Source organism: Dipodomys spectabilis, unplaced genomic scaffold (genome assembly GCF_019054845.1).
Source record: "Dipodomys spectabilis isolate Male_0828 unplaced genomic scaffold, ASM1905484v1 ptg000286l, whole genome shotgun sequence".
In the NCBI taxonomy this organism is placed as follows: Eukaryota; Metazoa; Chordata; class Mammalia; order Rodentia; family Heteromyidae; genus Dipodomys; species Dipodomys spectabilis.
Window position 1 is genome coordinate 618146 of NW_024870963.1, and position 26911 is coordinate 645056.

Genomic DNA, 26911 nt, shown 5'->3' on the forward strand with positions numbered 1-26911 from the left:
GAGAATGAGCAATAGGAAACAGGGAGCCAGCTTGTTTCTGGGTACCAGAAACCCAAAGTGAGAAGTCTGACTTAGCAGTGTGGGACAAGTATTTCTTTGAAATAGCTAAGGAATTAGAAAATTGATCAAAGGAAGAAGTCCTTTAATGCAAAGCAGTGAATACTGGGGGGAGACATGAAGTGCCTTGTCCTTGTGCTGGGAGTTCATTGACCACCACTGGCAACCTCAGAGCTGCTGTTGACCCCAGTTCATCCCTGAAGGATTCATGTGAAGATGATGCAAGTTCCTGGGAACTTTCCAACTTTTCCCCCACTGCCTTTCTGGTCAGCTTGTTCAGGTGAGATGGACAGGCTGGGACCTGCATGTGACCAAGAACAGGCTGTCCCTGGCCTGGGACAAGGTGTGTTCTGAGTCAGTGGCTCTCATCCTGGTCTTGCAGTTACAGCCCTGGGCTATGCACATGAGGTCCTGTTCCTTCTTTGGGGGAGTGTGTGGGGAACCAAGCCATTTCTTGTTTTGCAACTTTTTTTTGTGTTCCTGAAGAGACTGCCTACCATCAGGCATTAGACCAACAAAGACCATATTGAGGAGATTCACCAGAAGCATTCCTCTGTAATGGCTGTGAGGCAGGACCACCACCCTCCAGTCTTTCCCTTCCAAGACTGTTTTGATCATAGCATATCTGGTTTCTCATGCTGAGCCTTTACCAGTCCCCTCAGAATCTGGAGGAGCAGAACTGTTAACCTAGCCTTCCTTTCAGCAACCTGTGCCCCCCCCCAGCCCCCACCCCAGGTCATTTCTACCTTTCTTATCACTGCTAGACTTTGCTCTACTCTGGACAAGTTCCATTGGCCCTAAAAATCAGATGAAATTCCTTAGAAAAAATAGACGAGGGCTGGGAAGGTGGCTCAGTAGTAGAGTACTCCTCTTGCATGCATGAGGCCCTGGGTTCAATTCCTCAGCACCGCGTAAGCAGAGAAAGTCAGAAGTGGTACTGTGGCTCAAGTGGTAGAGCACTAGCCTTGAGCTGAAGTGCTGAGGGACAGTACGCAGGCCCAGAGTTCAGGATGATATTCTCCCAACCCCAAGACATTGCTATAACGCTAAAGAACAGATATGTTTTAAACAGCCAGGCCCTGGTGTCTCATGCCTGTAATCCTTGCTGCTCAGAAGGCTGAGATCTAAGGATTAAGGTTTAAAATCAGCCCAGGAAGGAAAGACTTTATCTTCAATTAAGCCGAAAAAAGCCAGAAGTGACAGTATAGCTCATGTGGGATAGCACCAGCCTTGAGTGAAAAAGTTAAGCAAAAGTATGAGGCCATCAGTTTAAGCCTGAGTAGCAGTACACATGCACATATGCATGCATGCCCACACCCATACCCACACCAATGGATTTTTTTAAATAAGTTTTTTTTTTGTGAAAATACTGTACAGAGGGGTTACAATCACATGAGCAAGGTAATGAGTACATTTTTTTAATTTTTTTATATATTTTTATTTTTTATTGTGAAAATACTGTACAGAAGGGTTACAATTACATGGGCAAGATAGTGAGTACATGTCTTATCAAGCATTGTAGCCTCCTCCTTTGTTTACCCTTCCCATCCCTTTCCAGACTCTCCCCACCCCCCCCACCCGATCCCCCCCCCCCACCAAAGTTGTAAAGTTCGTTTTCGACATGACAACTTGTGCTTCTCGTTGTTGCAACGGGTCCACTTGTATCCTTATTTAAACGACTTGTTTTTTCCCCTTCCCCTCCACAAATTATACCGACATCAAATACAGTGAAAGCAGGGGTTATATTGTGGGGGAGGGACATACAAAGCAACAAAGAAATAATTTTAAAAATGCGTTAGAAACAAATGCATGAAAGAAAAAAAAAACATTTAAATACATATCTTAGGGTTCATTTTCCCACCAATGGATTTTATTATGACATTCTTACACATGTGTCTAATGTTCTTTGATCATATCCACTGCCCCACTACCCTCACATCCCTTCTCCTGCTGATCCTCCTCACAAATAGTTCTCTTTTACTTTTATGCCTGAAAAAAATCTAGATTCCAAATAGAAGAAAGAAAATTTGATATTTGTCTTAATATAATGATCCATTTCCCAACAAATAGTATAATTTCATTCTTTTTCATGGTTCAGTAAAACTCCCTTGTGTATAAATGTCAAAGTCTCTCTATCATTCATTTCTTGATAAGCACCATAGCCTGGCTATTATAAATAGAAAGACTTTCCATTCATTCATTATTGGGCTTCTGATTCCTCACTTATATTGTTAGAGACCCATGGGGAATTTTGTTACTGGCTATTTGATCTGTTCTTCCCTGTCCATGAGATACCATCTACCTTAATAAGCAGTTCATTTTAGTTGCTTGAACACAATTTCCTTGGTAAATAACACAGCTTTCTTCTGTGTAGGTTTTACATCCTACCTTATTCACACAGAGGATCAGCCAGAAGTGGCTGATTGATTGGCTGATGGCATATACAAGTGGTCCAAGACAGTTAATGATAGACCCATGATAGTACTACTTTTGTCCACAAGGGGGCAGAGTCCAGTTTAACTTGGCACCTGCAGCAATCACTTGGTCAAACAGCTGACAGTAGATTCTCACCTCTTATTCCTTGAATTCCTCCCTCTACCACCCTACAAGCCAGCAGTGTCCTCAGTACTGCATAATAATGGATCCTTCCCCAACATCAGTTTTCCCTTCCTCTCTGGTAATAGAATGTTTGTTCCTCTTTGTATTAAATCAGTTCTCTTACATTCTCTTCTAGAATGAACCTGTAGCCTGACCCTCTAAACACCACCTAGTTGAGAGTTTGCTCAATTCCAGAAGAGATAGTTACAGTCCTGTAGTAAGAGCCCTGAGCAGTGAGCACAAGGCAATGACACTAACCCTCTGTAGCCCCTAAGCACCAATTGCGAGCCTTCCTTCCTGCCCAGTAGGGAGTACCTTCTAAAGCTCTTGCAAAGCTTTTATAAAGCCATGATGTGGCTAGAAGGAAAACTGCAGAAAGTATTTTCCAAAGTGACCTAGCTGTCTTTCTCCTGGAAGATGGAATATTTCTCACTCAGCAAAAGTCCTCTGATAATAAGCCCTCAATTCTTCCATAAGCCTATCTCCCCTAGGGTCGCAGGATGGACACTATCATAAAAGACTCAATGATTTTTGGATTTAAAACATCAGGAACACAATTAATTAACCATTTATTTCTTGTATGCTAAAACATGGCTGTAAATAAAAACCTGGGTACTTCCATTTCAGTGGTGAAAGAGAGGGGGGGGGAGGGAGGAAGGGGGAGGGAAGGAAGGAAGAAAGGGAGAGGAAAGGAAGGAAGAAAAGGAAAGAAGAAACTGAGTGGTGATGGATTATGTGTCTGTAATCCTGGCTACTCAGGAGGCTGAGATCTGAGGATCATGGTTTAAAGTAAGCCCAGGCAGATAATTCTGAGGGATTCTTATCTCAATTAACCAAGAAAAATCTGAATGTGAAGCTGTAGCTCAAGTGGTAGACTGCCAACTTTGATCAAAAAAGCCAAATGAGAGAGAGAGAGGCTCTGAGTTAAAGACCCAGTCAGGTATAAGGGGAAAAAAAAGGAAGGAAAAAGAATGACAGCAACAGTGGCAGTAGTGTGGTAGTGGTAGAGTTGGTGAGGAATGTATGAATTTTGGAACGATTCTGTATATAGCTAGCATCATTTGTGAAGGAAGTACACTTGCATTGAGAAAGGATTAAAGAATGATTCAAGCTGGGTGCCAGTGGCTCACACCTGTAATCCTGGCTACTCAGGATGCTGAGATTTGAGGATCGTGGTTCAAAGCCAGCCTGGGCAGGAAAGTCCATGTGACTTGTATCTCCAAGTAACTCCCAGAAGACCTGAAGTGGCACTGTGGCTCAAGTAGTAGAGCAGTAGCCTTGAGCTGAATAGCTCACAGACAGTGAGCCCAGAGTTCAAGCCCCACAACACACACACACACACACACACACACACACAGACTGATTAAAAATTGGTTTGTTTTACTGTTTTTCCAAACATGGGCAGAATTGGGGAAATTACAGGCTCAACAGCGTTGTTAGGAGTGAGTTTAAAGTACTTGTGGCTTCTAGCCTTTGATCATGTAGGTAAGTCAGGACACATGACTGAAGTCAACTTGGCAGGAAGAAAGGGAGAAGGGCTGACAAGTCAGACAATATCTGTGACACTGAAAGTTTCCCCATATACATCTATATGTTCTTCAAAAAGGGGACTGAGCAACTGGGCTGTTTCTGCTGCTGCTTGCTCTTAGCACAGTCATTTCTGTGGTCTGAGAGAGGGAAGTTACAACAGAAACGAAGCTGTGCACCTGCTTGGGCCCAGGAGTAAACCAACTAGGGGAGGCGAATTACAAATGGAAGCAGGTGGCTTTGAGGAGTGGGACTTTGAAATGAGCACAACACGGAAAAACAAAACAAAAGCAATTCATTAAGGCACGAACTGCTGTTCCCGTTATCAAGTCACTTCGCGGGGATGTAAGGTGGGGAGTAAGGTGTCGATGGGTGGCACTGGCGTGTGCACCAGACCGCGTAGCTTTTGAGAAGGTGCAGTTTCTGGCACAAGCACCGGCAGGAAATCCCCTGCTTAAGTTTTGTTTTTCCAGCCAGGCCAGACCCTCCAGACCACGTGCCCAGAGTTACAGGTGGGAGGTTGGACCCAGCAATGCCTGTACTAAGTGTGGTGTGGGGGTGGGGAGGTCCCTGTTGAGAAGCTCATTCCTAAGGGACCCGGGCGGGCGGGGCTTCCTTCGTCCTCACTCCCTACAGACCCACAGATCCGCGGACCTTTGTGGGACAGGGAGCGCACCCAGCTCCAAGTGTGGGACCTTGGCTAACTAGTTTGGAGCAAAACTGAGAGCTACGCGACAACGGTATAAAATACATTTTTTACAATGACAACAGGGGTTGTACCATGGGGGAAGAAAATCCAAAGAAACAACAACAAAAATCACATAGTACATTATAAATAAATTAAAAAGAACAGCAACAAAGATGTGTCCCTATCTTGGGGTTCATTTCGCTTAACATCAGATTATATGGTCATATAATCTGATACATATCATATACATACATACATACATACATACATATCATATCATATGTACATAGCTTTTGACCTCTTCTGCTTGTCCTAGACATGTACTAGTTATTGCAGATAAGGGAAACCATGGGATCTATGTTTCTTTGGGCCTGGCTTACTTCATTTGATATAATTTTTTCCAAGTCTTTCCATTTCCTAACAAATGAGGCAATGTCATTCTTTCTGATGGAGGCATAGAATTCATATGTATATGTATATGTATGTATATAATATATGTATATATATATATGTATATATATAATATATATCACATTTCCTGGGTCAAAGCTACATGAGCAAGGTAATGAGTCCATTTCCCATCAGACCTTGCTACACCCCAACTCCTCCCTCTCCACCCCCACAAAGTTGTAAAGTTCGTTTTCAACATACTGTCTTGTACATCTCATTGTTACAATATGTTCAGCATTTTGTTATTTCCCTTCCCCTCCCCAAATTAGAAAAATGTATATACAATATGCAGTGACCCCCTCTGTGCAGTATCTTTGTAATAAAAAATATATATTAAGAAAAAAAGAAAAAAACTGTAAAATAAAATACATCTTTTTAAGTCTTCAACGAACAATTTCTAGAAATTGCAAAAGAAAAAATGATGGCTTATTTTAGCATAAGGACTTTTTTAAGATGAGAGAAAAATTTATTAAAATAGAAAGATGACAGGACTGGGAATGTGGCTTCATTGGTAGAGTGTTAGCCTAACATGCATGAAGCCCTGGGTTCGATTCTTCAATACCATGTACACATAAAAAGCTGGAAGTGGTGCTGTGACTCAAGGGGTAGACAGTGCAAGCCTTGACCAAAAGAAGTTCAGGGACAGTGCCTGGGCCTGAGTTCAAGCCCAGGACTGGCAAAAAATGGAAATAAAAAACAGGAGGACTAGAATGTGGCCTAGGCATGCCACATTTTGGCCATCTTCTTACGGAGTCTGACTTTAGGTTAAATAGTGAGGATTTGGATGGCTTTCTTAGGGATGGGTTTCCTTTCTGTTTCCTGTTGTGATGCCAAAGATTGACTGTCCTGCCCTTATTTCCTCATTATTTTGTTCTTCTCACTTACTCATTCTGTTGTAGCCCCCAGCCTCCATCTGCAAGCTGCATAGACCACAATCCAACGATTGACTGATTTTTAATTCTATGTAACTGCTGGGGGTAGATTCTAGGGATTTAATACAGGCCATGAGGTGGATGGTTTAGAAATAAAGTGAGTCTGAAATCCTGGAGCATGAAGTTGTATAACTATCCTAAACATAGGTTATTTCCTAACATAGGTTATATCCTAACATAGGTTATTTAAAGTAATTCTTTGGATTTATTAGGGTTAGAGATTTTTTTTAAAAAAGGGCTCGTCCGGGATTTGAACCCGGGACCTCTCGCACCCTAAGCGAGAATCATACCCCTAGACCAACGAGCCACCCCCGGGAAGCCCTGGGGATTTACAACTCCAGTAAGAAAAAGTTTTAGCCATGTCCACAGTTGGCTTTCAAGTTTCTTTTGAGCGATAGGGGCTGTAATGCCCCCTACTGGAAGAAGCTGGTCACTGCCATATTTTCGTCCAAATGAGGATGAAGAAGGAAGCTGTAAATCCTTTCACAAGAGTGAAGGAGGCGATCACGAGCTGTGTGCGTGGCCGGTGCCCAAACGCGGCCCTCTTTACCGGGGACGCGCTGCTTTGCTGGCAGCCGGTGAGGCGAGGCTGCGGCCAGTCCCGGGGGCGGCACTCGGCCACGCTCCCTCCACCGCCGCCTGCCGCCCGCGGGCGCCGCGTTCCCTGCTCCGCGCGTCCCCCTGCAGGACCACGGCTCTTTCCACCAGCGCCAAGCGCCACGGCTTCAAAGAGGACGAAAACAATCAGAAAACCGGGGAAAGGATAGGGATGAGAGGCAAAGTTAGTAAAATTATAAATATTTAAGCTGCGGAAGGGTGGAAATCTGTAGAAATAGAATAGTAAAGAATATATTTCAGCCCCCTAGTTGGCAGGTAGCGTGGCCGAGCGGTCTAAGGCGCTGGATTAAGGCTCCAGTCTCTTCGGGGGCGTGGGTTCGAATCCCACCGCTGCCAGCTATACTTTTGAAACGGAATTTGAAAAGGCTGTCACGTTAGATTCCTTCTAAATTATCTCGCACCTTTCAGGCTGATCAACGTAATGAGGGAAAAGAAGAAAAACACCTAATCACTTTGCTCATCGTACGCTTTTTACAAAGAGAAAAGAAAAATGTAGAGTCTTTATCCTGTTTTGGAACTTCTCATATTTACAATATTGCAAAACAAGAAAGAAAGAAAGAGAGAAAGAGAGGGGGGAGGGGGGAGGGGGGAAGGAGGGAGGGAGGAAGAAAGGGAGGAAGAAAGAGAGGGAGGAAGGAAGGAAGGAAGGAAGAAAAAGGAAGGAAGGGAGAAAGAAAGAAAGAGAAAGGAAAAGAAAAAAGTAGCACCCACACAAGCTGTCCTTGAACCCCTGTAGGGTGTATTTTGAGCTTATGCCCTGTTATCGCCTGTCAATTACTAAAATTGGCCCTTAGACATGTGTAACATCGTCAGAGAACAAATGTGGCACAGGAAGGTCAGGGCAGTGCCACTGGAGTCAGGACAGCCAGGAGACCCGGTGTCAGGATTCCAAGTCTCCCATTACTGAGTAACCTTAAGCAAATGGCTTACTTCTTGTGGTTCTCAATTCCTTATTTCTGTGTAGTTCTTTACTAGCCTTAAATATGAAAACCTGTAAGTGTAGACCCTGGAGAGATGAGGAACAGTTTAAGTTTTCCCAGTTTAAAGTACACACATGGCCATGGCCCTGATTCTTGAGGAAATTCCAATCTGAATCTCTTAGAAATGAGAAATAAATATTATTTCATTGTGCCTTTGGAGACCAGTAGATGTGGACAAAGTAGAAATATTAATTCCATCACTATTCATCACTTTGTATCATACACATGGTTCAGTGCTGAGGGGTATAGTAGTAGGCACTCAATAAAAGGGTGGAAGTAAAAAAGAAACCATTGTAAATAATAGCCATAGTAACATGTGCTAAGAAGGAAAGTAGTGTAGTGTGGTGATGACAGGTGGCTATTTTGGAAAGGTGGTCAGACAGATGTCTCTAAAGAATGACATATGAAGGCAGGAGTAGAGAAATGGTACCAAAGATACTCTAGGGATAGGAGACAACATCTGTGGTTGAAGAGCAATGAGGAAGCCATTGGAGCTGGAATAGAAGGTTGGAGAGGCAGGGAAGAGCAGGATCTGAGATCAGAGAGCCATCTTGGCCAGAGCACACAAGAGCAAGGTTACAAATTTTGTCCTAAGTGTGAGGAAAAGCTATTGGACATTTTCAAGCTGGGAAGAATATTAGTTTGCTTTTATTTAATAGTAGGATAGAACTTGTTACCTGCGCATTAAAGAATAGAATTGGTAGCCAGGTGCCAGTGACTCACACCTGTAATCCTAGTTACTTAGGAAGCTGAGATCTGAGGATTGCAGTTGGAAGCCAACCTGGGCAGAAAAGTCCCCATGAGACCCTTGTCTCCAATTATCCACTCAAAAACCAGAAGTGGCAATGTGGTTCAAAGTGGCCCTGAGTTCAAGCCCCACCACGGATGGGAGGCTGGGGGGGGGGGGGGAGAACATGGAATTGGAAGATGAGCTAGAAGGTTACTGTGGGAAACTATGAAGAGGTGGTGGCTAGACCATGCTGAGCAAGTTGAACATAGTGACTGTGGGGAATGGGTGATGCTGAAGCAGCAGGCAGCACTCTTTAATGGTAGATTCCAGGGTTTCCGTGCAAGTGGATGAAGAATACATCTCTGTAGGGGGAGGGGGTGAAGGGCATAGCTATCATGTGATGTGAGAGATTTATTTCCAGAGAGGTGGATGCTAGTGGGATTACAACAGGAGCGGTAGACCAAAAACACCAATTGCGACAAGTTGATTTTGAGGTGCCTGTAACTCATTCCCATGGGGCACACAGGTGACAATAGGGACCAAACTGATTATTAAAAGTAGATTTTGTTTCAAACCACACAACTGAATAAGTGTAGACAGCCACAAAGGAGAGGCAAGAAAACACTTGAAAATTGTGAGGCCTAGGAAAAGAGTCATAGAAAGAATTTGGAAAGTGGACTCCTGAGTGGAGGTGTGCAGTACCTATGCTAATGAGAAGTGGAGACTGAGAATTGATCAGTCACTGGTAACCTTGATGAAAGGAATGGAGAGATGAAAATGCTTGAATCATAGCTGGTTGAGGTGAAGGATCTAGTTAAGGGAAGGAAACTGAGACAGAGAATGCCCAACTTCTAAGGATTTTTTAAAAATTCGATATTGAGAAAAGCTAATTGGTGTGGAAGGAAAAGGATGGTTAAGACGGAAGAAGTTTTAAAAATTTTTACAGCACATCTCTCTGCTTGTGGGGACTGCCCTTGCTCACTTGGACAAACAGCTACTGTGTGTGTTAAGGTGGAAAAAGGAGCCTGTGGGGAGGGAATGGTTGACTGGGGAAACCAGGTCCCAGCTTGGAGAACAGTAATGGGAGTCACCAGAGGAGGCAGGGTGTCCTTAAGTAAATGTGAAAGCTGAAAACCCAGCCTTTAAGCAAGCAAGTCAAGACTTCATTGTAGATAGGATGGCCCTCTACTGCCAGAAAGGGAACTAAGTTAACTTCTAATGGAGTAGTTATCCATTCAATAAAGTAAGCTAAGAGTCCACAAAGCATTCTATTTTAATTTAGCCTTATGAATTTTGCCTTTGGTAATGTTCATTCTCTCATCACTATATTGCTCTGCTGGAGTGAACAGGATTTATGGTTTCACTCACTGGGTTGTGTGGGAAAAATAAGGAAAGAATGAAAACAACAGGTTTGGGGAGGGAGAAAGAACTGAAGAAAAGGAAAAAACCTTTACTATGTGGTAATCTTTTTTAAAGGATACACATCACTCAGATAAACACACAGACAGGAAAATGGTATGTTGCTTTGCCCATAAGCACCTCCCACCCGAGGCCGTGAAGCATTTGCTGGTAATGAGAAGCACTTTGTAAAGCACAACGGGACATGTAACTGCAAGCTGTCTGCTTGGCCACTTCAAGGTCCTGATACGAGACTTTGAAGGCAATTTTCCTAAGCCGAATACAAAGAACAAAACACGAGACTTTCAACAAAACTGGGCTCGTCCGGGATTTGAACCCGGGACCTCTCGCACCCTAAGCGAGAATCATACCCCTAGACCAACGAGCCGCCCTGACAAGCTCCTTTTGATTCCGCCTCAAGGCTCATTTGCGTCATTGTGCGTGTAAAACGTGTGATGTACAGTAGCGTCGCCTGCTGGCCAGAACGCGCCTACACACACATCGGCTTCCGCACCAGTCAAGTCCGGGTGCTGGGAAGGACCCGAACAAAACAACTTCCGGCAGCGGAAGTAAATCCCTGCCACTTCAAACATCGCAGAAAGGAGCTGGGAAGGCGGGTATCGTAAGAACTTCACGAATGGGTATGTGCGTTCACGGAGAGCTCACGGAGGAAAAGAATAAGGAACCGCAGGCCCCAGCGAGATTTGAACTCGCGACCCCTGGTTTACAAGACCAGTGCTCTAACCCCTGAGCTATGGAGCCCTTACCTGTCTTTTCTTTTTCTTCTTCTCACCTTATAGATGCATAGTGTAAGCTAATGTGTTGAGCAATTAATAGGTTTTTAATCAAATAATCAAACCCAAGGTCTTCCGCTGCTACAAACACGGAATTTACCAGCCTCTACGAGATTCCGACTTGAGCAGAGCCACTGCCCGCCGTCTTCCTGCCCCTCATCTCGATCGCTTGTGCCCGTGCTGCACGGAAAGGTGGTAGAGTAAGAATTCCGCACGTGGAGCCCACGGGGAGGCCCCTGAAACTGAGAGGACAGTAGAGGCTGCCTGATACTGACGGTAAAATCCAGGGGGAGGTGAGAGATGTACAGGGCCTTAACCTTTTCCAACCCAGAAAGTTAAGCCCCTCATTTTGCTTGTTTGGAATTAGGGGAAGAAGGAAACTGGGAAAATAACTGTCATGTTGGAGATAAAGACTCCCTAAAGACACAGATATCTCCACGCACGGTTGGTTCCAAAAACGATTTTTATTTTAAAATAACATTTACAATTTTCAAAACTTTGTTCTACTAAACAAGAACTAAAAATACATTTTGCTAAGAAATATTTTACACCTAAGTATCACTGAGGATCTAGGAGTACGGAAGGGCTAAGCAGGAGCGCGTCTCGGCCTGATCCCAGAATTGAGCTGGAGTCAGGCCTGTGCTCCGCGCCTGCTCCGGGCTGTTTATTTTTCACTTTTATTGTCCAGGACCACAAAGTTTGTCAGAAATCTGCTCACGATTCTTGGTCTCCTTCCTTTTTTTATTATGTAAACGAAAATTTACAAATGCCGTGGCCCTAATAGTTCCTAACCCTTCCACCTTCCACTTTCTTTCAGAACATGCAATGAATCCCCAGAGGTCTTTTTTTTTTTTAAGCCCACCTCCAATTTTCCTTTCCTCTGTGTCTAGACTAAAGAAAAGATGGAAGGCTCCAAAGAACATTTATGCTAATAATTATTGATTACTTGTGCTAATCTTTAATAAAAAGGTTACCCAGGAAGACTCTCCAAAGAATGCTTATGTTTACTGAGGAATCACAGAACATTGCAAAGGGAACACGCTTGTTATGTAAGACCTCTGCCATTTCAAATCCGTCTAACGACTCCATTTTGTGAAGTACTCTATGATGTCTAGAAGGAAAGCTGTTTTACTTTGCTTTGCAGTTATTGTTCTTCTGAACTCAAGCAGAACCTTCTTTACAACCTGTTTTGACAAAGTATTTCCTAAAAGTAACTGATGATTCCAGCAGCATCCTGGAACAGTTAAATGAACTAACACTGCCAGACAGAACTGTCTTCTACCATACCAGCGTTTACATGTTTGAAATCAGGGTCTGGGTGCTAACTCTGTCCTTCAGTTTTTGCTTCCCCCCTCCCCTCAAGGCTATGCTCTACCACTTGAGCCACAGCTTCACTTCTTGCTTTTTGCTGGTTAATTCCACCAAAGAAAAGTAGCATTTTTCTAGACCACTGAGAGCACTACCTCGAGTATCATGGATTTGTCTTCCTATTCTGGCTTGGAACTGTGATCCTCAGATCCCAGCTTCCTGAGTAGCTAGGATTACAGGTGTAAGCTACTGGGTGCTGACCCAGTGCCTTCTTTTTTGTATATTTTCTTCCTCCTCTCCCTCCTTTTCTGGGTCCTCCTGGGATCCTTGCCTTCCACTCCTCCAGACCTTCCCTTCCTCTTACCCACCTCTCACCAAGATATATCTTCCTAGGCCTCCAAGGTCTTGATCAAAGAGAAAGATTTATTTTTCCCTTGGTGGGGAGAGTGGATGATTTGTTTGTTGTAGCAGAAATTGAGAGGTTAGGTTTTGCTTTGTTACTAGTACTTACTAGGAAGAAGGGAGAAAAAAAAGTCTGGGCTGTAGCTTGGCAGTAGAGCTCTACTAAGAATGAATAAAATTCTGGGTTCAATCCCAACACCAAAAGTAAAACCAAAAAAAAGAAAGAAAGAAAGAAAAGAAAAGAAAAGAAAGAAAATCATGAAGCTGGGTACCTGTAGATAAATTGGACATTCCTGACATTGCTATATAGTTCCTTTCTTTGTGTAATTTTCACATCACTTCCTTTTCTTTCTCTAAAAGGTAATAGCCTGTCTTCCAGTGTTTATTTTTCCTTCTTTCTGAAATTTAATTCTGTATTATTTTTCCAAGATTCCTTTAACTTTGGTATTGCTGTTCATCTTCTTCTAATGACTCCCAGAATCTGCCCTGTCTAGTCTGAAGTTCTAACACCCTAGAAAGTGTCTGTTAAGCCATCCTTTCCTTCCAAAACAGAGTAAATAGACTGAAATCCCCTCCCAACCTCCCCACTCTCCGGTCCCTACCAGGCTGCTAGTTACCCAGCATTCTTTACTTCCACTAAGGAAAATAGAATTTTCTAGAACATTGAGAGCACTGTTGTTGTTGTTTGTGTAGTTTTACTCCTATGACATTTTTGTCCCCAGAACCCTCACTGTTCCTCAGTTCCATTCCATTTCATCCCCTTGCTGATAAAAAGATGTTTTCTGATTTCTGTCTCCACTGACTTAGGCCATTTGTTACTTCTTGCCTTATTTCTGCTTTCCTCACGTCTGTAGTCTTGAACCCCTATGTTTCCTTTGTCCCTTTTCTTCTTTCTGTTGACATCCTCTGCCAATTCTCCAGCTACAACCTTCACATCTACCTTACCCACCCCACTCTTCCTGTTACTTTTTTCAACACTTCTGTCTCTCTTTTTCATGATTCACTACACACACTTTCCTAAAAGCTTCCTTACTGAGACTATAGCAATATTTCTGTCAGATTCTAGATCAAAATTCTCTTTTCATTTTCATCACTCCTTCTCATTGTCATAAATATGTTACCATGTTGTCTTGTAAAGTTTATTAGCAGTGCTAGGTATACCTGTAATACTAGCACTCAAGCGGCTGAGACAGGAGAATCTTGAGTTCAAGGCCAACCTGATCTACATAGCAAGACCTTACTTTTAAAAACAAAAAACAGAACGAAAGAAAACAAAAAAGCAAAAAACCCCAAACAGAACACTGATGGCCCATGCCTGTAATCCTAGGTACTCTAGAGGCTGAGATCTGAGAAACATGGTTCAAAGCCAACCAAAACAGGAAAGTTGATAAGACTCTTACTGCCAAAAAGCCAGAAGTGGAGTTGTGGCTAAAACCCGTAGAAACTATCCATGAGGGGGGTAAGCTCAGGATTGGCACAAAAACATGAACAAACGATCAAAAAACAAAACAGCCATAGTTAAAGCCCCAGCACAAAAATAATTTTTTAATTACCTCTTTTATCTGGCTTTTTTCTTTCCTTTTCCTTTTCTTTCTTTCAGGTTTTTGTTGTTGTTGTTTTTGTTTTTGTCGTGGGGTGTGAGCTCTGGGCCTGGATGCTGTCTTTGAGTTCTTTAGGCTCAAGGCTAGCACTCTACCACTTGAGCCATAGCACCACTTCTGGTTTTCTGGTGGTTTATTGGAGATAAGAGTCTCAGACTTTCCTTTTCAGGCGAGCTTCAAACTACAATTCTCAGCTCTTAGCCTCCTGAGTAACTAGAATTACAGGTATGAGCCACTGGCTCCCAGCCTGACTTTTTTCTTTTTTTTGGGGGGGGGCATAGTTAATTGGAGACAAGAGTCTCAAGGACTTTTCCTGCCAGGGCTGGCTTTGAACCATGATCCTGAGATCTCAGCCTCCTTACAGGCGTGAGCCACTGGCACTGGGCAAATTATAACTTTCTAGAAATGGAAATAGATTATTTGTTCAAATGCAATGTTTTTTTCTAAGCTGGCCACTCCTGAATATATAATGACATTCGAAACATTCTAGAATAGTGACATTCTAGAAGAATATGTCATTGCTGGGCACCGATAGCTTATACCTGTAGTCCTAGCTACTCAGGAGGCTGAGATCTGAGGATCATGATTCAAAGCCAGCCTGGGCAGGAAAGTCTGTGAGACTCTTATCTCCAATTAACCATCAAAAAACCAGAAGTGGTGTTGTGGCTTAAGTGGTTGGGTGCTAGCCTGTATCTGAAGAGTGCAGGGACAGCATCCAAACCCAGAGTTCAGGCCCCATGACTGACAAATAAAATCCTGCTTTCTTTTCAGGATTAGATAGCAATTAATACTTCCTAACTGATGGCAAACAATTTTCCCTTGTTATAATGATTATTTCTTACTAGCAAAGGGATGTTTTCCACATGCACATCTACCTTTTGTATTACTTATTCTCTGTGTTGTTTATAACTTTCCAAAGGGCATGCATTTCTGAGGTATGTTTCCTTAATTGCCATATTAGTTATTAAAGATAATGGAAAATTAACAGAATCAGGATGACCAGGCTACCTAAAATTCAGCCAGTGCAAACAGGTCTGAAAGATTATGAGATAATAAATTCTAATTTAAAATTCACATCTCCTGACTAGATAGATACATCTACTCAATAATCACAAAAGAGACTTGTGAAATTAAGGCTCAGTCATCAAAAAGTTGTTCTCTTTCCCGGTGCTGGTGGCTCATGCCTGTAATCCTAGCTACTCAGGGAGCTGAAATCTGAGGATTGTGAGCCAGAAAACTCCATAAGACTCTCATCTCTAACTGGACTGAAACACACACACACACACACACACACACACACACACACACACACACACACACCACAAAAACCTGTTTTCTTTAAAAAAAAAAAAATTAGGATAAGGATTCCAGTAATTGGACTGAGATAGCAAACCCTTTTGTGATTGAGTAGACAAGCAAAAAAAAAAAAAAAGCCAAAAGCTCAGAAAAGATAAGCCACACTTGTTCAAGCTGGAATACAAACCAACGACCTAGGGATGATTATAGCTTCCTGCAGTTCTCTGCCTTGTCCACTAAACCACCGGAGGAACGGAGTGAAAGGGGCTGTGTAGACTCCCAGGAATCCCGTAAACGCTGGCGGAAGGCGAGCTCTAGGCTCGAGATCGGAGGTTTCTAGGAGACCCGACCCATCTATGAAATACGCGGAAGCTGCGATGTCTGGCAGAGGAATGGCAGGCTGAAGCTGGGAAAGCAATACGGAACGGCGGGGCCAAGGACAAAGCGGCCGCAGCCAGGGGCAGGGAGTGCGCGGGGCTCGTGAGACTCGTTCCTAAACCCGGAACGAGGGCCCCTCGGCCCGGCGGGTGGGGCAGCGCCCTCCGCTCGCTGGGGGAAGCAGGCTCCCCTATTGGAGGGATCGATCCCCGGGCTTCCCACCCTGAGCTTTTTCCCTTCCCAGTCTCCAGGATCTGATTTTCGTTTAAAGATCATAAAGTGCTTGCTTCCTCTTAAAAAAAAAAAATTAACTAAAACACTCCTTTTTTGAGAAAGGGATCGGAAGTCCCAGTAGGATATGAGCTCACAAACTTCAACTAGTAAGGCCAAGACTCTTAACACCTATGCTACAAGGCCACCACCTACATGGTTTTTCTGCGCTGGTATCCTCTAACCTGAGGTGACCGCAGATTGTTTTAGCCCTGATCCTTTAAACTCAAACTACTCAAACACGTGGAGAGTAAACAACACACTGTTGCATAACAGCTGGGTCATGAAGAAATAAAAGGCGGAATCGGAAAGTTCCTGCAATCCAATGAAAATGAAAACATCATACCAGAATCTCTAGGATACAGTAAAAACAATGTTGAGAGGAAAGTTAATAGCTCTAACTGCTTACATAAAGAGAACAGAAATCACTCAAGTAAGTAACCTCATGATGCAACTAAAGCCTCTAGAAAAACAGGAACAAACCAACCCCCAAACTACCAGACACAGAGATAGTAAAGATCAGAGGAGAAATCAGTGAATTAGAGACTAAATAAAATTGTACATCGAATCAACAAACAAAAAGCTGGTTCTTTGAAAAAGTTAAATGACAAACCCACCAGGCACTAGTGGCTCATGTCAGTGATCTTAGCTACTTGGGAAGCTGAAATCTGAGGATTGAGGTTTAGAGCCAGCCTGAGCAAGAAAGTCTGTGGCTTTTTTTGCTTTCTTTTTAATTTTTATTGTAAAGGTGATGTACAGAGGAGTTGCAGTTATGTAAGTCAATAAATGAGTATATTACTTGGTTTTTTTTGTTGTTGTTTTTTGTTGTTTTGGGTTTTTTTTGTAGATCATGGAGCACTTTACCACTTGAGTACAGCACCACTTCCGGTTTTCTGGTGTTAATTGGAGATAAGAGTCTCAAGGACCCTGATCCTCAGATCTCAGCCTCCTGATTTAGGGAAGTGTAACTCCTTTGTACAACTACTCACTAATTATAGTAATAGTAGTAGTAGCAGTAGTAAAAATAACTTTCTAGGAGCTGGACTGTAAAGTCAAGGACTTAAAAGAAGACACTTGTCTTGCTCAGATGTTTTATGATATCTCCTCTGTTATTTAGTGAGTTTATATTTTCTTTTATGGATAAGAGTGTGCTTCTTGGTGTAGGTATGACATTCCAACTCCTTAGGATCGTGTGTGTGTGTGTGTGTGTGTGTGTGTGTGTGTGTGGTGTGTGCGTGCGCGTGCACGCACGTGCGCTGAGGTTTGAACTCAGGAACTTGTGCTATCCCTAAGCTTTTGTGCTCAAGGCTAGCTCTCTATCATTTGAGCCACAGCTGCACTTCTGGCCTTTTTTGGTGGCCAATTGGAGATATGAGTTTTGTGGACTTTTCTGCCTAGGCTGGCTTTGAACTTCAGTGCTCAGATTTCAGTCTCTTGAGTAGTTAGGATTACAAGCATGTACCACCTGGTTTCCTTAAGATCTTTATGACCAGCACAGATGAAAGTTGTGCCATCATCCCATCTGTGATGATGGTAAAGGGCAGAAATGCTTACTGAGCTCTATTATTAAGATGGAAAGGCACTAGGCATCAGGCACCAGTGGCTCATGCCTATAATCCAAGACACTTAGGAAGCTGAGATCTGAGAATCTCAGTTTTGGCAGAAAAGTCCATGAGACTCTTATCTCTAATTAACCACCAGGATGCTAGAAGTATATCTGTGGCTCAAGTAGTAGAATGCTGGCCTTAAGCATAAAAGCTAAGAGACAGGGCCCATGCCACAAATTCAAGCCCCAGTACTGGTGAGAGAGAGAGAGAGAGAGAGAGAGAGAGAGAGAGAGAGAGAGAGAGAGAGAGAGAGAGAGAGCACAAGCATAGAAATAAGAGAAAATCAAGGTGTCCTCCCAGAGAAGTAGAACAAAACTATTCCAAGAACCTATGGTTTCAAATTTGTCTGTTCATTTTTATTCCTTTATATTATAATGACATTTTTTAAACATTCTGACTTTTGAAAACAATTAGAAGGCATTAAGACATACTGAAACTCTTTGCAATTTTATTTTATTTTGGTGGCAAGAGGTTTGAACTTTGGGTCTTGCACTTGCTAGGCAAGTACTTTCTCCCTTAAGCCATGCACATAGCCCCACTTAGTAATTTTAAATTTCAATATGTGCAGATATCTTTAAATATTTGACTAGTGGTATGATTCTTCTTTCCAGGGACAGTACCAGCACCCAGGCACTGAACTCCAGTAAGGACACAAATACAAAATAGTGTGTATTATTATTAATAAAGACCCTGTGATCTTTATCTGAAAAAGTGCAGAACTAAAGTTCATTAATAGTTCCAGATCTCAGGCCTTTGGTGATGTTTATAATAATGATGAAAAGTGACAATGGAGAGGTTTGCACTTAAGGCCAGACATCATTAAGTTCTTCAAAGTGTGTGTGTGTGTGTGTGTGTGTGTGTGTGTGTGTGTGTGCACGCACCAGTACTGTGGGGCTTGAACTCAAGATTTTGGGTATTGTCCCTTTGCTTTTTTGCTCAAGGCTAGTATTCTACCATATGAGCCACAGCTCCACTCTGGTAAATTGGAGATGAGTCCCTTCGATTTGTTTTCCTAGGCTGGCCTCAAACTGCAATTCTTGGATCCTAGCCTTCTGAGTAGGTGGAATTACAGGCATGAGCCATCGACACCTGGCAAGTTACTTAACTTTCATCTTACAGTTTTCTTATGTGTACAATCAGCAAGCAAAATATTCCCTAAAACCTCTGCTACTACCTTCCTGAACATGTCCTTCAAAGCTTCCTTTACTTGTTCATTACGCAAGGCATAGATTAATGGGTTCAGCAGTGGTGTCACAAACGTTGTTACCACTGTCACTGCCCAGTTAGTATCCACAAAGCTGCTCTGTGATGGCCGCACGTACAGAAAAGTGGCACTTCCATAGAAGAGGGTGACCACCATCAAGTGTGAAGTACAGGTGGAGAAGGCCTTTTGACGCCCTGACGTGGAGGGGATGTGCAGGACAGCCAGGATTATATGAACATAGGAGGTAGCAGTGATCATCAGTGAAGAGATAATGACAAGTGAGGCTAGGATGAAGTCAGTCTCTTCCAGTATCCTGGTATTGGTGCAGGCCAGGTGGAGCAGTGGGCCACTGTCACAGAAAAAGTGCTGCACCACAGCACTCTGTTTGCAGAAAGGAAGTAAGGCCACTGCCACTGTGGGGCCAAGTACAGGGAGGACTCCTCCCATCCAGCAGGCCAAGGCCAGACGAACGCACACAGCTCTGCTCATGAGCAAAGGGTAGCGCAGAGGGTGGCAGATGGCCAGGTAGCGATCTACAGACATGACTGCCAACAGTAGGAATTCAGAGGCCCCAAGAAAGAAGTAGAAATAAAATTGAGTAATGCATGCAGCAAAGGAAATTGTGTGTTTCCTCCAGAGGAAATTGCTCAGGATCTTAGGAACGATGACAGAAGTGATGAGAATCTCTAGACAAGACAGGTTACCCAAAAAGAAGTACATGGGGGTCTGTAGGCGATTGTTAGCTCCAACCACCCCCACGATCAATGTATTACCCGTCAGAGTCAGTAGATAGACAAGAAGAAACATGGAAAACAGTTCTACTTGTGTGCCATTGAGATTTGGGAAGCCTGCCAAGACAAACTCTGTCATCCTACCACTCTGGTTCCCACTGGGAGTCATTTTTGTTTTCACCTGTGACATCATATGAGAACCATCTTGGTAAGAGTAGAGCCTCTTTGGTCCGGAAAGTCATCTAACCATGGAATGGCACACATATTTCCACTTGCTTCAGTCATAAGTCCTATAAATATTTGAAGCACCAAAGGCCATCATCAGATTATACAGCTAGAGAACATTTTTATAAAGGGTGGCTAAAGCATAGCCAATAAAATACCTTCATTTTCACCTTTCTTATGGTCAGATCTGAAATGATAATAGCTCATTGTTATAACAATGTCACTAAACATTTCAGTTGGGTGAAAAATTCAGAAAACAATGATTTTGTGAAAAATATGATTCTCATTCAACCAGGATGAGAACTTGCCCAGACTACCTAGTTTTTAGTGTGTGTGTGTGTGTGTGTGTGTGTGTGTGTGTGCGCGTGCGTGCATGTGTGCTTCTGCCAGTACTGGGGCTTGAACTCCAGGGCTCTATCCCTTACTTTTTACTCAAGGTTGGTACTCTAGCACTTGAGTCACTTCTGGCTTTTTGATAGTTCATTGGAGATAAGAGTTTCACAGACTTTGCCCTGGCTGGCTTTGACCCTTGATCCTCAGATCTCAGCCTCTTGAGTAGCTACGACTATAGCATGAGCCACTGGTGAGTGGCTAAGAATTGATTTTAAAATTGTTGGTTCTTTGTCAATAATATTGTTCTATAGCACATCCAGCAATTTTCATTCCCAAAACATGAAGCTGTTAACTTACAAATTCTTACCTGTGGGTTCATCCATCTAGGATGGAGTGGTCCTATTATTGGTCTTCCTAATGATTCTTCCAGTGTCTCTTCTCCAATATCTGTGGAAAGTATTTTCTTATCAGGAAAGTTATTCAGCATTTATTCTACATTTATTATGTCCCAAATCTGTGCTTGGTGACTCAGAGACTAAGGAATCATTACTGCTCTGTTTTTGTAGCTCACTGCCTAGTGAGCTGTCAGAAGTTAAGCTGTTGGCAGATGTATCCAGAGAACTAGGGGATGAAAACAAAGGAAACAAATATGAGACTTAGACATGTAGTGCTGTGGAGAAAGTGATATCTAAAGTCAATCCTCTAAAACTGGTATGGGTTTGATAGACAAGAAGGAGGATTTTCAACGGGAAGAAAAGCAATATAAGTGGTATATACTTGGGCTAAAGAACACTGTATAAAAGATGTATAAAGGGAATGTAATGAAACAGGTACTAGTAATCACAAAGGAAATCCATTCTGGCCCTCCATTGCTCCATTGAATTGAACCTAAACTATATCTTAAGTGAATGAAAGATGAGTCCCTGCTTTAAAAGCATGACATGATAGCTCATGCCTGAATCCCAGCTACTTCAAAGGCAGGTAACAGAAGATCATGATTTGAGGCCAGCCTAGGCAAAAAAAAAAAAAATTAGTGAGAACCTATCTCAACAAACAATGTAGGTGTGGCAATATATTCTGGTAATCTTAGCTACATAGGAGGATTAAAGTCCAAGGCCAGCCTCCAGGTAAAAACACAATAGCCTATTGAAAAATGACTAAAGCAAAAGCTGGTTTGTGACTGTGTCCAAACCCACTTACCCCAAACAATGAGCCCCAACTCTATGCCCTTGATGTTTCCACAGTGTGTATGTGGGTGTGCGCGCACAGGCACATGCACATGTGGTCACTCTGAAGGAATTTTCTCTCCTGGTTCTCTCCATCCATCTTTGAGGTCCTGCCCATACCTTGCACTGTGAGGCTGACAAGAGTTGGGGTCACTGATGTTCAGGAGGTTGGCACACTTGGGAAAACAGAAGTTGGGCAATCTGCTTCTTCTCCTGAGCTTCCTTCCCTGGTCCATTTCTTCAGATAGAGATCCTCTGCCTCAGGAACAAAGGGGCTTTCTGATCTGTCATGATGTTCCTTCTTGTGGTCATGAGAAAGTCAAATATCAAAGTCTACCTCCCTTCACCCCGCCCAGAATAAATCATGTCCACATTGTGATCCTATCTTTGGAGACATGGTTCAAGTGAAAGACAATGCTTCCCAGTGCTCTAAAATAGGTCACCACAAGACCAACCTGTGCTGGAAGACAGAAGATGGGAGTGCTCCACCACTGACCAAGCTATTACCACACTTACCCTTTGCTCCATTTATTTCTAGTGGTTGAAAAATGTTTTCTTTTAGCAAGGCAGCAATGGCTCACATCTGTAATCCTAGCTACTCAGGAGGCTGAAATCTGAGGATTGAGGTTTTAAACCAGCTGGGGCAGGAAATCTGGAAGGCTTTTTATCTCCAATTAACCACCAAAGAATCTGGAAGTGGAGTTGTAGCTAGAGTTGTAGAATGCTAGCCTTGAGGGAAAAAGTTAAGGGCAGAGTCTAATCACTGAGTTTAAACCCCAGTATCAGTACACACACACACACACACACACACACACACACACACACACACACACACACACACAAACACACACACACACACACCACATACTAATGTTCTCTTTGAAGCCATGTCTTCACTTTTTTTCACAGGTGAACTTCAAGTACAAGGTATCAGTTTTCTATTTTTTGGCTCCATCTTTTCTGGCCGTTGGTTTTTACTGAGCCCCAGTGCAGGTCAGATTGGTGTTGATTTCTAGTCAATCTCTATTGAAAAGCAGGGTCCTTCATATAGAACATGGGTTTTCAAGTTCTCCAAGTTTTTGGACATGCCCCCCAAATAAGCACTAATGCAGGTATCAGGAGCCTATCTAGAAGCAGTGCTATCTAGAGAAAGGTTACCAGAGAGAAAGGGAGAAAACAAATTTCTAAGAGACCCCGGAGAGACTGCCAATTCAAAGACAATTTCCCAGACTCTGCCTGGTAAGTCTGAAAAGGCTTCCTTTCATCCAGCCAAGGCTGGCTGGGAATATGTCAAGCCAGGCAACAGCAAGGGGATTATTGACAAAGGAAAGAGGGAAAATGTGGAGTCTGACCAACCATAGAACTGTGACTGTCATCCACCTTTCCTCTTGCATGACACTCAGGGGAAAGGTCTATGTCCCAAGGAACATAGACATTGTCTCTTCTCCCTGCAGATTTAAAGTGATATTGGGACTCCTTCCCCTGGGTTCTAGGGTAGGAAATGATGGAGTCTCAAGGGTATGTAGTGATAGGGAAGATAGTGGGTAATGATGGTATCTCCTACTGATGATATACATGGTTCTACATGCACAAAACATTTGAGTTCTGGATCCTGTTTTCCATCTGTGTCCATTGTGTGCTACTGAATGAAGACTTGACTGCATCCTATTCATATCCAAGACTCAGTTTTCTCAGTTCTTTTCCCTTTCTTTCCTTTTTTAATTTTTTTTTTTTGATTTCTGTGTGAATACTGGGACTTGAAATCAGGACCTGGGCACTGTTCCTTAGCTTTTCTGAGTGAAGGCTAGAGCTCTACCACTTGAGCCCTAGTACCACTTCCCAGTTTTTGGTGGTCAATTGGAGATAAGAGCCTCATGGTCTTTCTTGCCTGGGCTGACTTCAAACCAAGATCTCCTCAGATCTCATCCTTCTAAACAGCTAGGACTATAGGTGTGAGCCACTGGCATCTGGCACAGTTTTCTCAGTCCTGAGAAGGTTCTTCTACCCATTCCTCTCCTTTCTACTTTTCAAACAATTTCCAACAAGAACCATGACATCCTGATGATCTTCCTCCAATCTGCTGTTTAATGCACTGTATGCAGTAGAACTCTGCTTTGTTTTCATCTGTGTCCTTTGCTTGTTTCCAAATTCCTAGAATATGCTTATGTTTACATCTCTGCTTTATTACCACCATCACAGAACCTGGCATAGACTAGATGCTCAGAAAATGGCAGATTAACCAAACTGCTCTGAATCCCAGACTTAAGGAGCAGCAGCTGCTCTTCTGTGATGAACACTGAGTTCAAGCCCCAGGACTGACCAAAACAAACAAACAAACAAACAAACTCATCTAAGCTAATACTGGAAAGTCTTGTTTGTTGGTCTGAAGGAAGACGAGTTCTAGAAAATAGGCCCTCCATGTCTGAGAGCTAATAAACACTGAGCTCCATGTATTTTTAAACTTTAATTGAACTATTACTATAACTAAGATACTTCAGGAAAAGATGAGAAAAAGGTTGATAACTTTTTTCCTTTTTTTTTGCTGCTGGTCTTGGAACTTCAACTCAGGGCCTGGATGCTGTCGCTTAGCTTTTTGGCTCAAGGTTGGTACTCAACCACTTTAACCACACCTCACCTCTGCTTCCAATGTTTTAGTGGTTAATTGTAGATTCCCACGATGGAAAGTTTCCTGCCCGGGCTGGCTTTGAACCATCATCCTCAGATCTCAGCTTCCTGAGTAGCTAGAATTACAAATTTGAGACATCAATGCCTGGCTAAGGTTTGGTAACTTTTAAAACTTTCAGAGTTATTTATCGAAGTGACAGTGACTTGAGTATTCATCTATTACCACTTTCAAACCTACTTTACCAGGATATTTTCCCAGTGTTTGTATGACAGAATAGCACATCAGAAAAAAAATTTATATTTATCATTTTATAATTCTTAAGCAATACACTATACTTTAGATTTTATTTTTAAAGTATACTCAAATAAGTTAAAAAAATAAAGCTTTAACAATATATATAGATTACTGGGCTAGAGATGTAGCTCAATGGTAAACTACTTACCTTGCATGTAGGAAGCCCTGGGTTTGATCCCTGGCATCACAATAAAGAAAATAAATCTTATTCTCCCACTTTAGAATAGTGTCTTCTCTAAAAAAAAAAACTTTCATTATTTTAGTCTGCATTAGTACAGTGGTTTTTGTATATACACAAATAGCAGGGGCTGGGAAGGTGGCTCAGTGGTAGAGCTCTTGCCTTGCATGCCTGAGGCCCTGGGTTTGATTCCTCAGCACCACATAAGCAAAAAGAAAAAAACTGGAAGTGGCTCAAGTGGTAGAGTGCTAGCCTTGAGCTGAAGAGCTGAGGGACAGCGCCCAGGCCCAGAGTTCAGGCCCCACGACTGGACCCCCCTCCAAAAGAATAGCAAAATGTTTATTTTCTTGTGACTTTTTTACACTGCTTATGCTTTTTTTCTTTTTTCTTTTTTTTAAGACACCCTGAAAATTTGTCCTCTCTGTATATCAGGAACAGAAGGACAAAATGGCAGGTCTCTTGGATTAATAATGGATTACAACATTCTTGAACTGTTGTTTTATTTTTGTCTTGCTTATTGTTTGATATGTCTTTTATTTCCTCACTAGTTCAAAACTCTTCTGTGTTCAACATTAGACTTGTATCAAAAAACTAATTACCACTTAACAAATAAAATCAAGTTATAGAAGTCTGGGACTTTCTTCAAAAGAAATGGGGCATTTAGACAAAACCAGCTTGGCCACGGAGCCACATCTTAGTAACACTGGTCACACTTGGTAACACTGTTACAGTCTTCTAGCTGCTTATAATATGTCTGAAAAATTTCATAATAAAAGGCCTCAGAAACAAATAGTTACACTTAGGTATCTTAGAGAACACTCAAGTTTTTAGAAATATAAGATTTCTTTGGATAAAAATTAATGAATGTCAGAAATACATGGAAGCTAATTCCACAAATTAACCAATCATATCCCCAGAGAATGTCAAATGCCAGATGGGTTATCCAGACCCCAGGAAATGTAAAACTACCATTAACTTGGACTCCAAGAGGAATTCAGCTCTTTAGTCTTGTGCCTGATCCAAAAGAGTGGGGCAATATGGAATCCCACAGGTACAAACACAGGCATGCTTCAGAATGAGGAGACTCTATTAAGTAACAGAAAAGTACAGAAACCTTTTTTGCTTTTCTTGTGCTGATACTTGGGGTCTGAGCCCTGTCCCTCAGTTTTTTCACTCAAGGCTGGTGTTCTACCACTTGAACCATAGCTCTCCTTCTGGCTTTTTGCTGGTGAATTAGAAATAAGAGTTGAACTTCTCGGCTCAGCCTTGCTTTGAACTGTGATCCTTAGCTCTTAGTTTTCTGAGTAGCTAGGATTACAGGTGTGAGCCACCAGTGCCCAGTTCAGAAGCCTTTTTCATTATAATAAATTCCTTTAAATAAAATACCATTTTTTCTCTTTTCGTTTTCTTCTCTTTTCATTTTTAACAATATAGGATTACAGTATAGCATGTTGTTACAGTGCTATAATGGTGTGTCTTGGTTCAGACTACTATAACTAGTTACCATGTATTAGGTAGATTAAAGGATAGACATTTGTGGGCTAGGGTGTAGTTCAGTGGTAGAGTCTTTGCCTAGCATGCACAAGGCCTGTAATTCTTAGTACCTCAAAAGCAGAAACGAAGAAAACATTTATTTCTCACAGACAAAGCTAGAAACCTGAACCAGGGCATCGGTACGATCAAGTTCTTAGTGAATGTCCTTTTCCTAGCTTGCAGATAACAATCTACTTGCTTTTCCTCACAGAGAGGAAAAAGAGCAAGTGATTCTCTGACCAACTCTTATAAGGCGCTAACCCCATTCAAGAGAATTCCATCCCCCACTGGCTTTCAATCACTATGGCAATTCTTAAGATAATCAATTTATAGAGAAACATGTTAATTTTGATTCACAGTTTTAGAGTTTCAGTCCAAAATCTGAAGAATCTATTGCTTTTAGGGCCCTGGTAAGGATGCTAGATGGCAATAGCAGGAGCAAAATGCACTCTTCTCGTGGCCGTGAAGGAAACAGAGTGTGGGAGTGGGTCACCATCCTCAAATCCCCTTCAAGAGCACACCTCCAGTGACTTACAGACTTGGTTCCACCACCTCACAGAAATACCAGTCTGAGACCAAGCCTTAGAATTTGAGCATTGGGGAACATTTAAGCAATCCATATAATAACATTCCACCCTGTAAGGTGGTATTAGTTGATGGAGTAAGAAATTCTCATCTCACAAACATTTAAAAAACATTTGTAGGGGCTGGGAAGGTGGCTCAGTGGTAGAGTGCTTGCCTTGCATACATGAGGCCCTGGATTTGATTCCTCAGCACCACATAAGCAGAAAAAGCCCAAAGTGCGCAGTGGCTCAAGTGGTACAGTGCTAGCCTTGAGCTGAAGAGCTAAGGGACAGCACCCAGGCCCAGAGTTCAGGCCCCACAACTGACAATAATAATAATAATAATAATAATAGTAATAGTAAG

The 26911-nt window shown here is 42.5% G+C and overlaps 1 protein-coding gene, 1 long non-coding RNA gene and 4 other non-coding genes across 6 annotated transcripts; 2 read left to right on the forward strand and 4 right to left on the reverse strand.

The window, feature by feature from the left end:
- Positions 1-6487: 6487 nt before the first annotated feature.
- Positions 6488-6559, reverse strand: Trnap-agg. The gene has a single exon. It is a non-coding gene; the product is annotated as a tRNA-Pro (tRNA).
- Positions 6560-7124: 565 nt separating this feature from the next.
- On the forward strand, positions 7125-7206 carry Trnal-aag. The gene has a single exon. It is a non-coding gene; the product is annotated as a tRNA-Leu (tRNA).
- Positions 7207-10294: 3088 nt separating this feature from the next.
- On the reverse strand, positions 10295-10366 carry Trnap-agg. The gene has a single exon. It is a non-coding gene; the product is annotated as a tRNA-Pro (tRNA).
- A 158-nt stretch (positions 10367-10524) lies between these two features.
- LOC122126629 lies at positions 10525-11214 on the forward strand. Its single transcript, XR_006150981.1, has 3 exons — positions 10525-10619; positions 10843-11048; positions 11140-11214. It is a non-coding gene; the product is annotated as an uncharacterized LOC122126629 (long non-coding RNA).
- Positions 10668-10740, reverse strand: Trnat-ugu. The gene has a single exon. It is a non-coding gene; the product is annotated as a tRNA-Thr (tRNA).
- Positions 11215-18742: 7528 nt separating the features above from the next.
- Positions 18743-19738, reverse strand: LOC122126632 (olfactory receptor 6S1). Its single transcript, XM_042701132.1, has one exon. The coding sequence runs from the start codon at positions 19736-19738 to the stop codon at positions 18743-18745; it is 996 nt and encodes a 331-aa protein (XP_042557066.1).
- Between the last annotated feature and the right edge of the window lie 7173 nt (positions 19739-26911).

Coding starts and splice junctions, on each gene's coding strand:
- LOC122126632 (XM_042701132.1), bottom strand. CDS start 19,738: ATGACTCCCAGTGGGAACCAGAGTGGTAGGATGACAGAGTTTGTCTTG.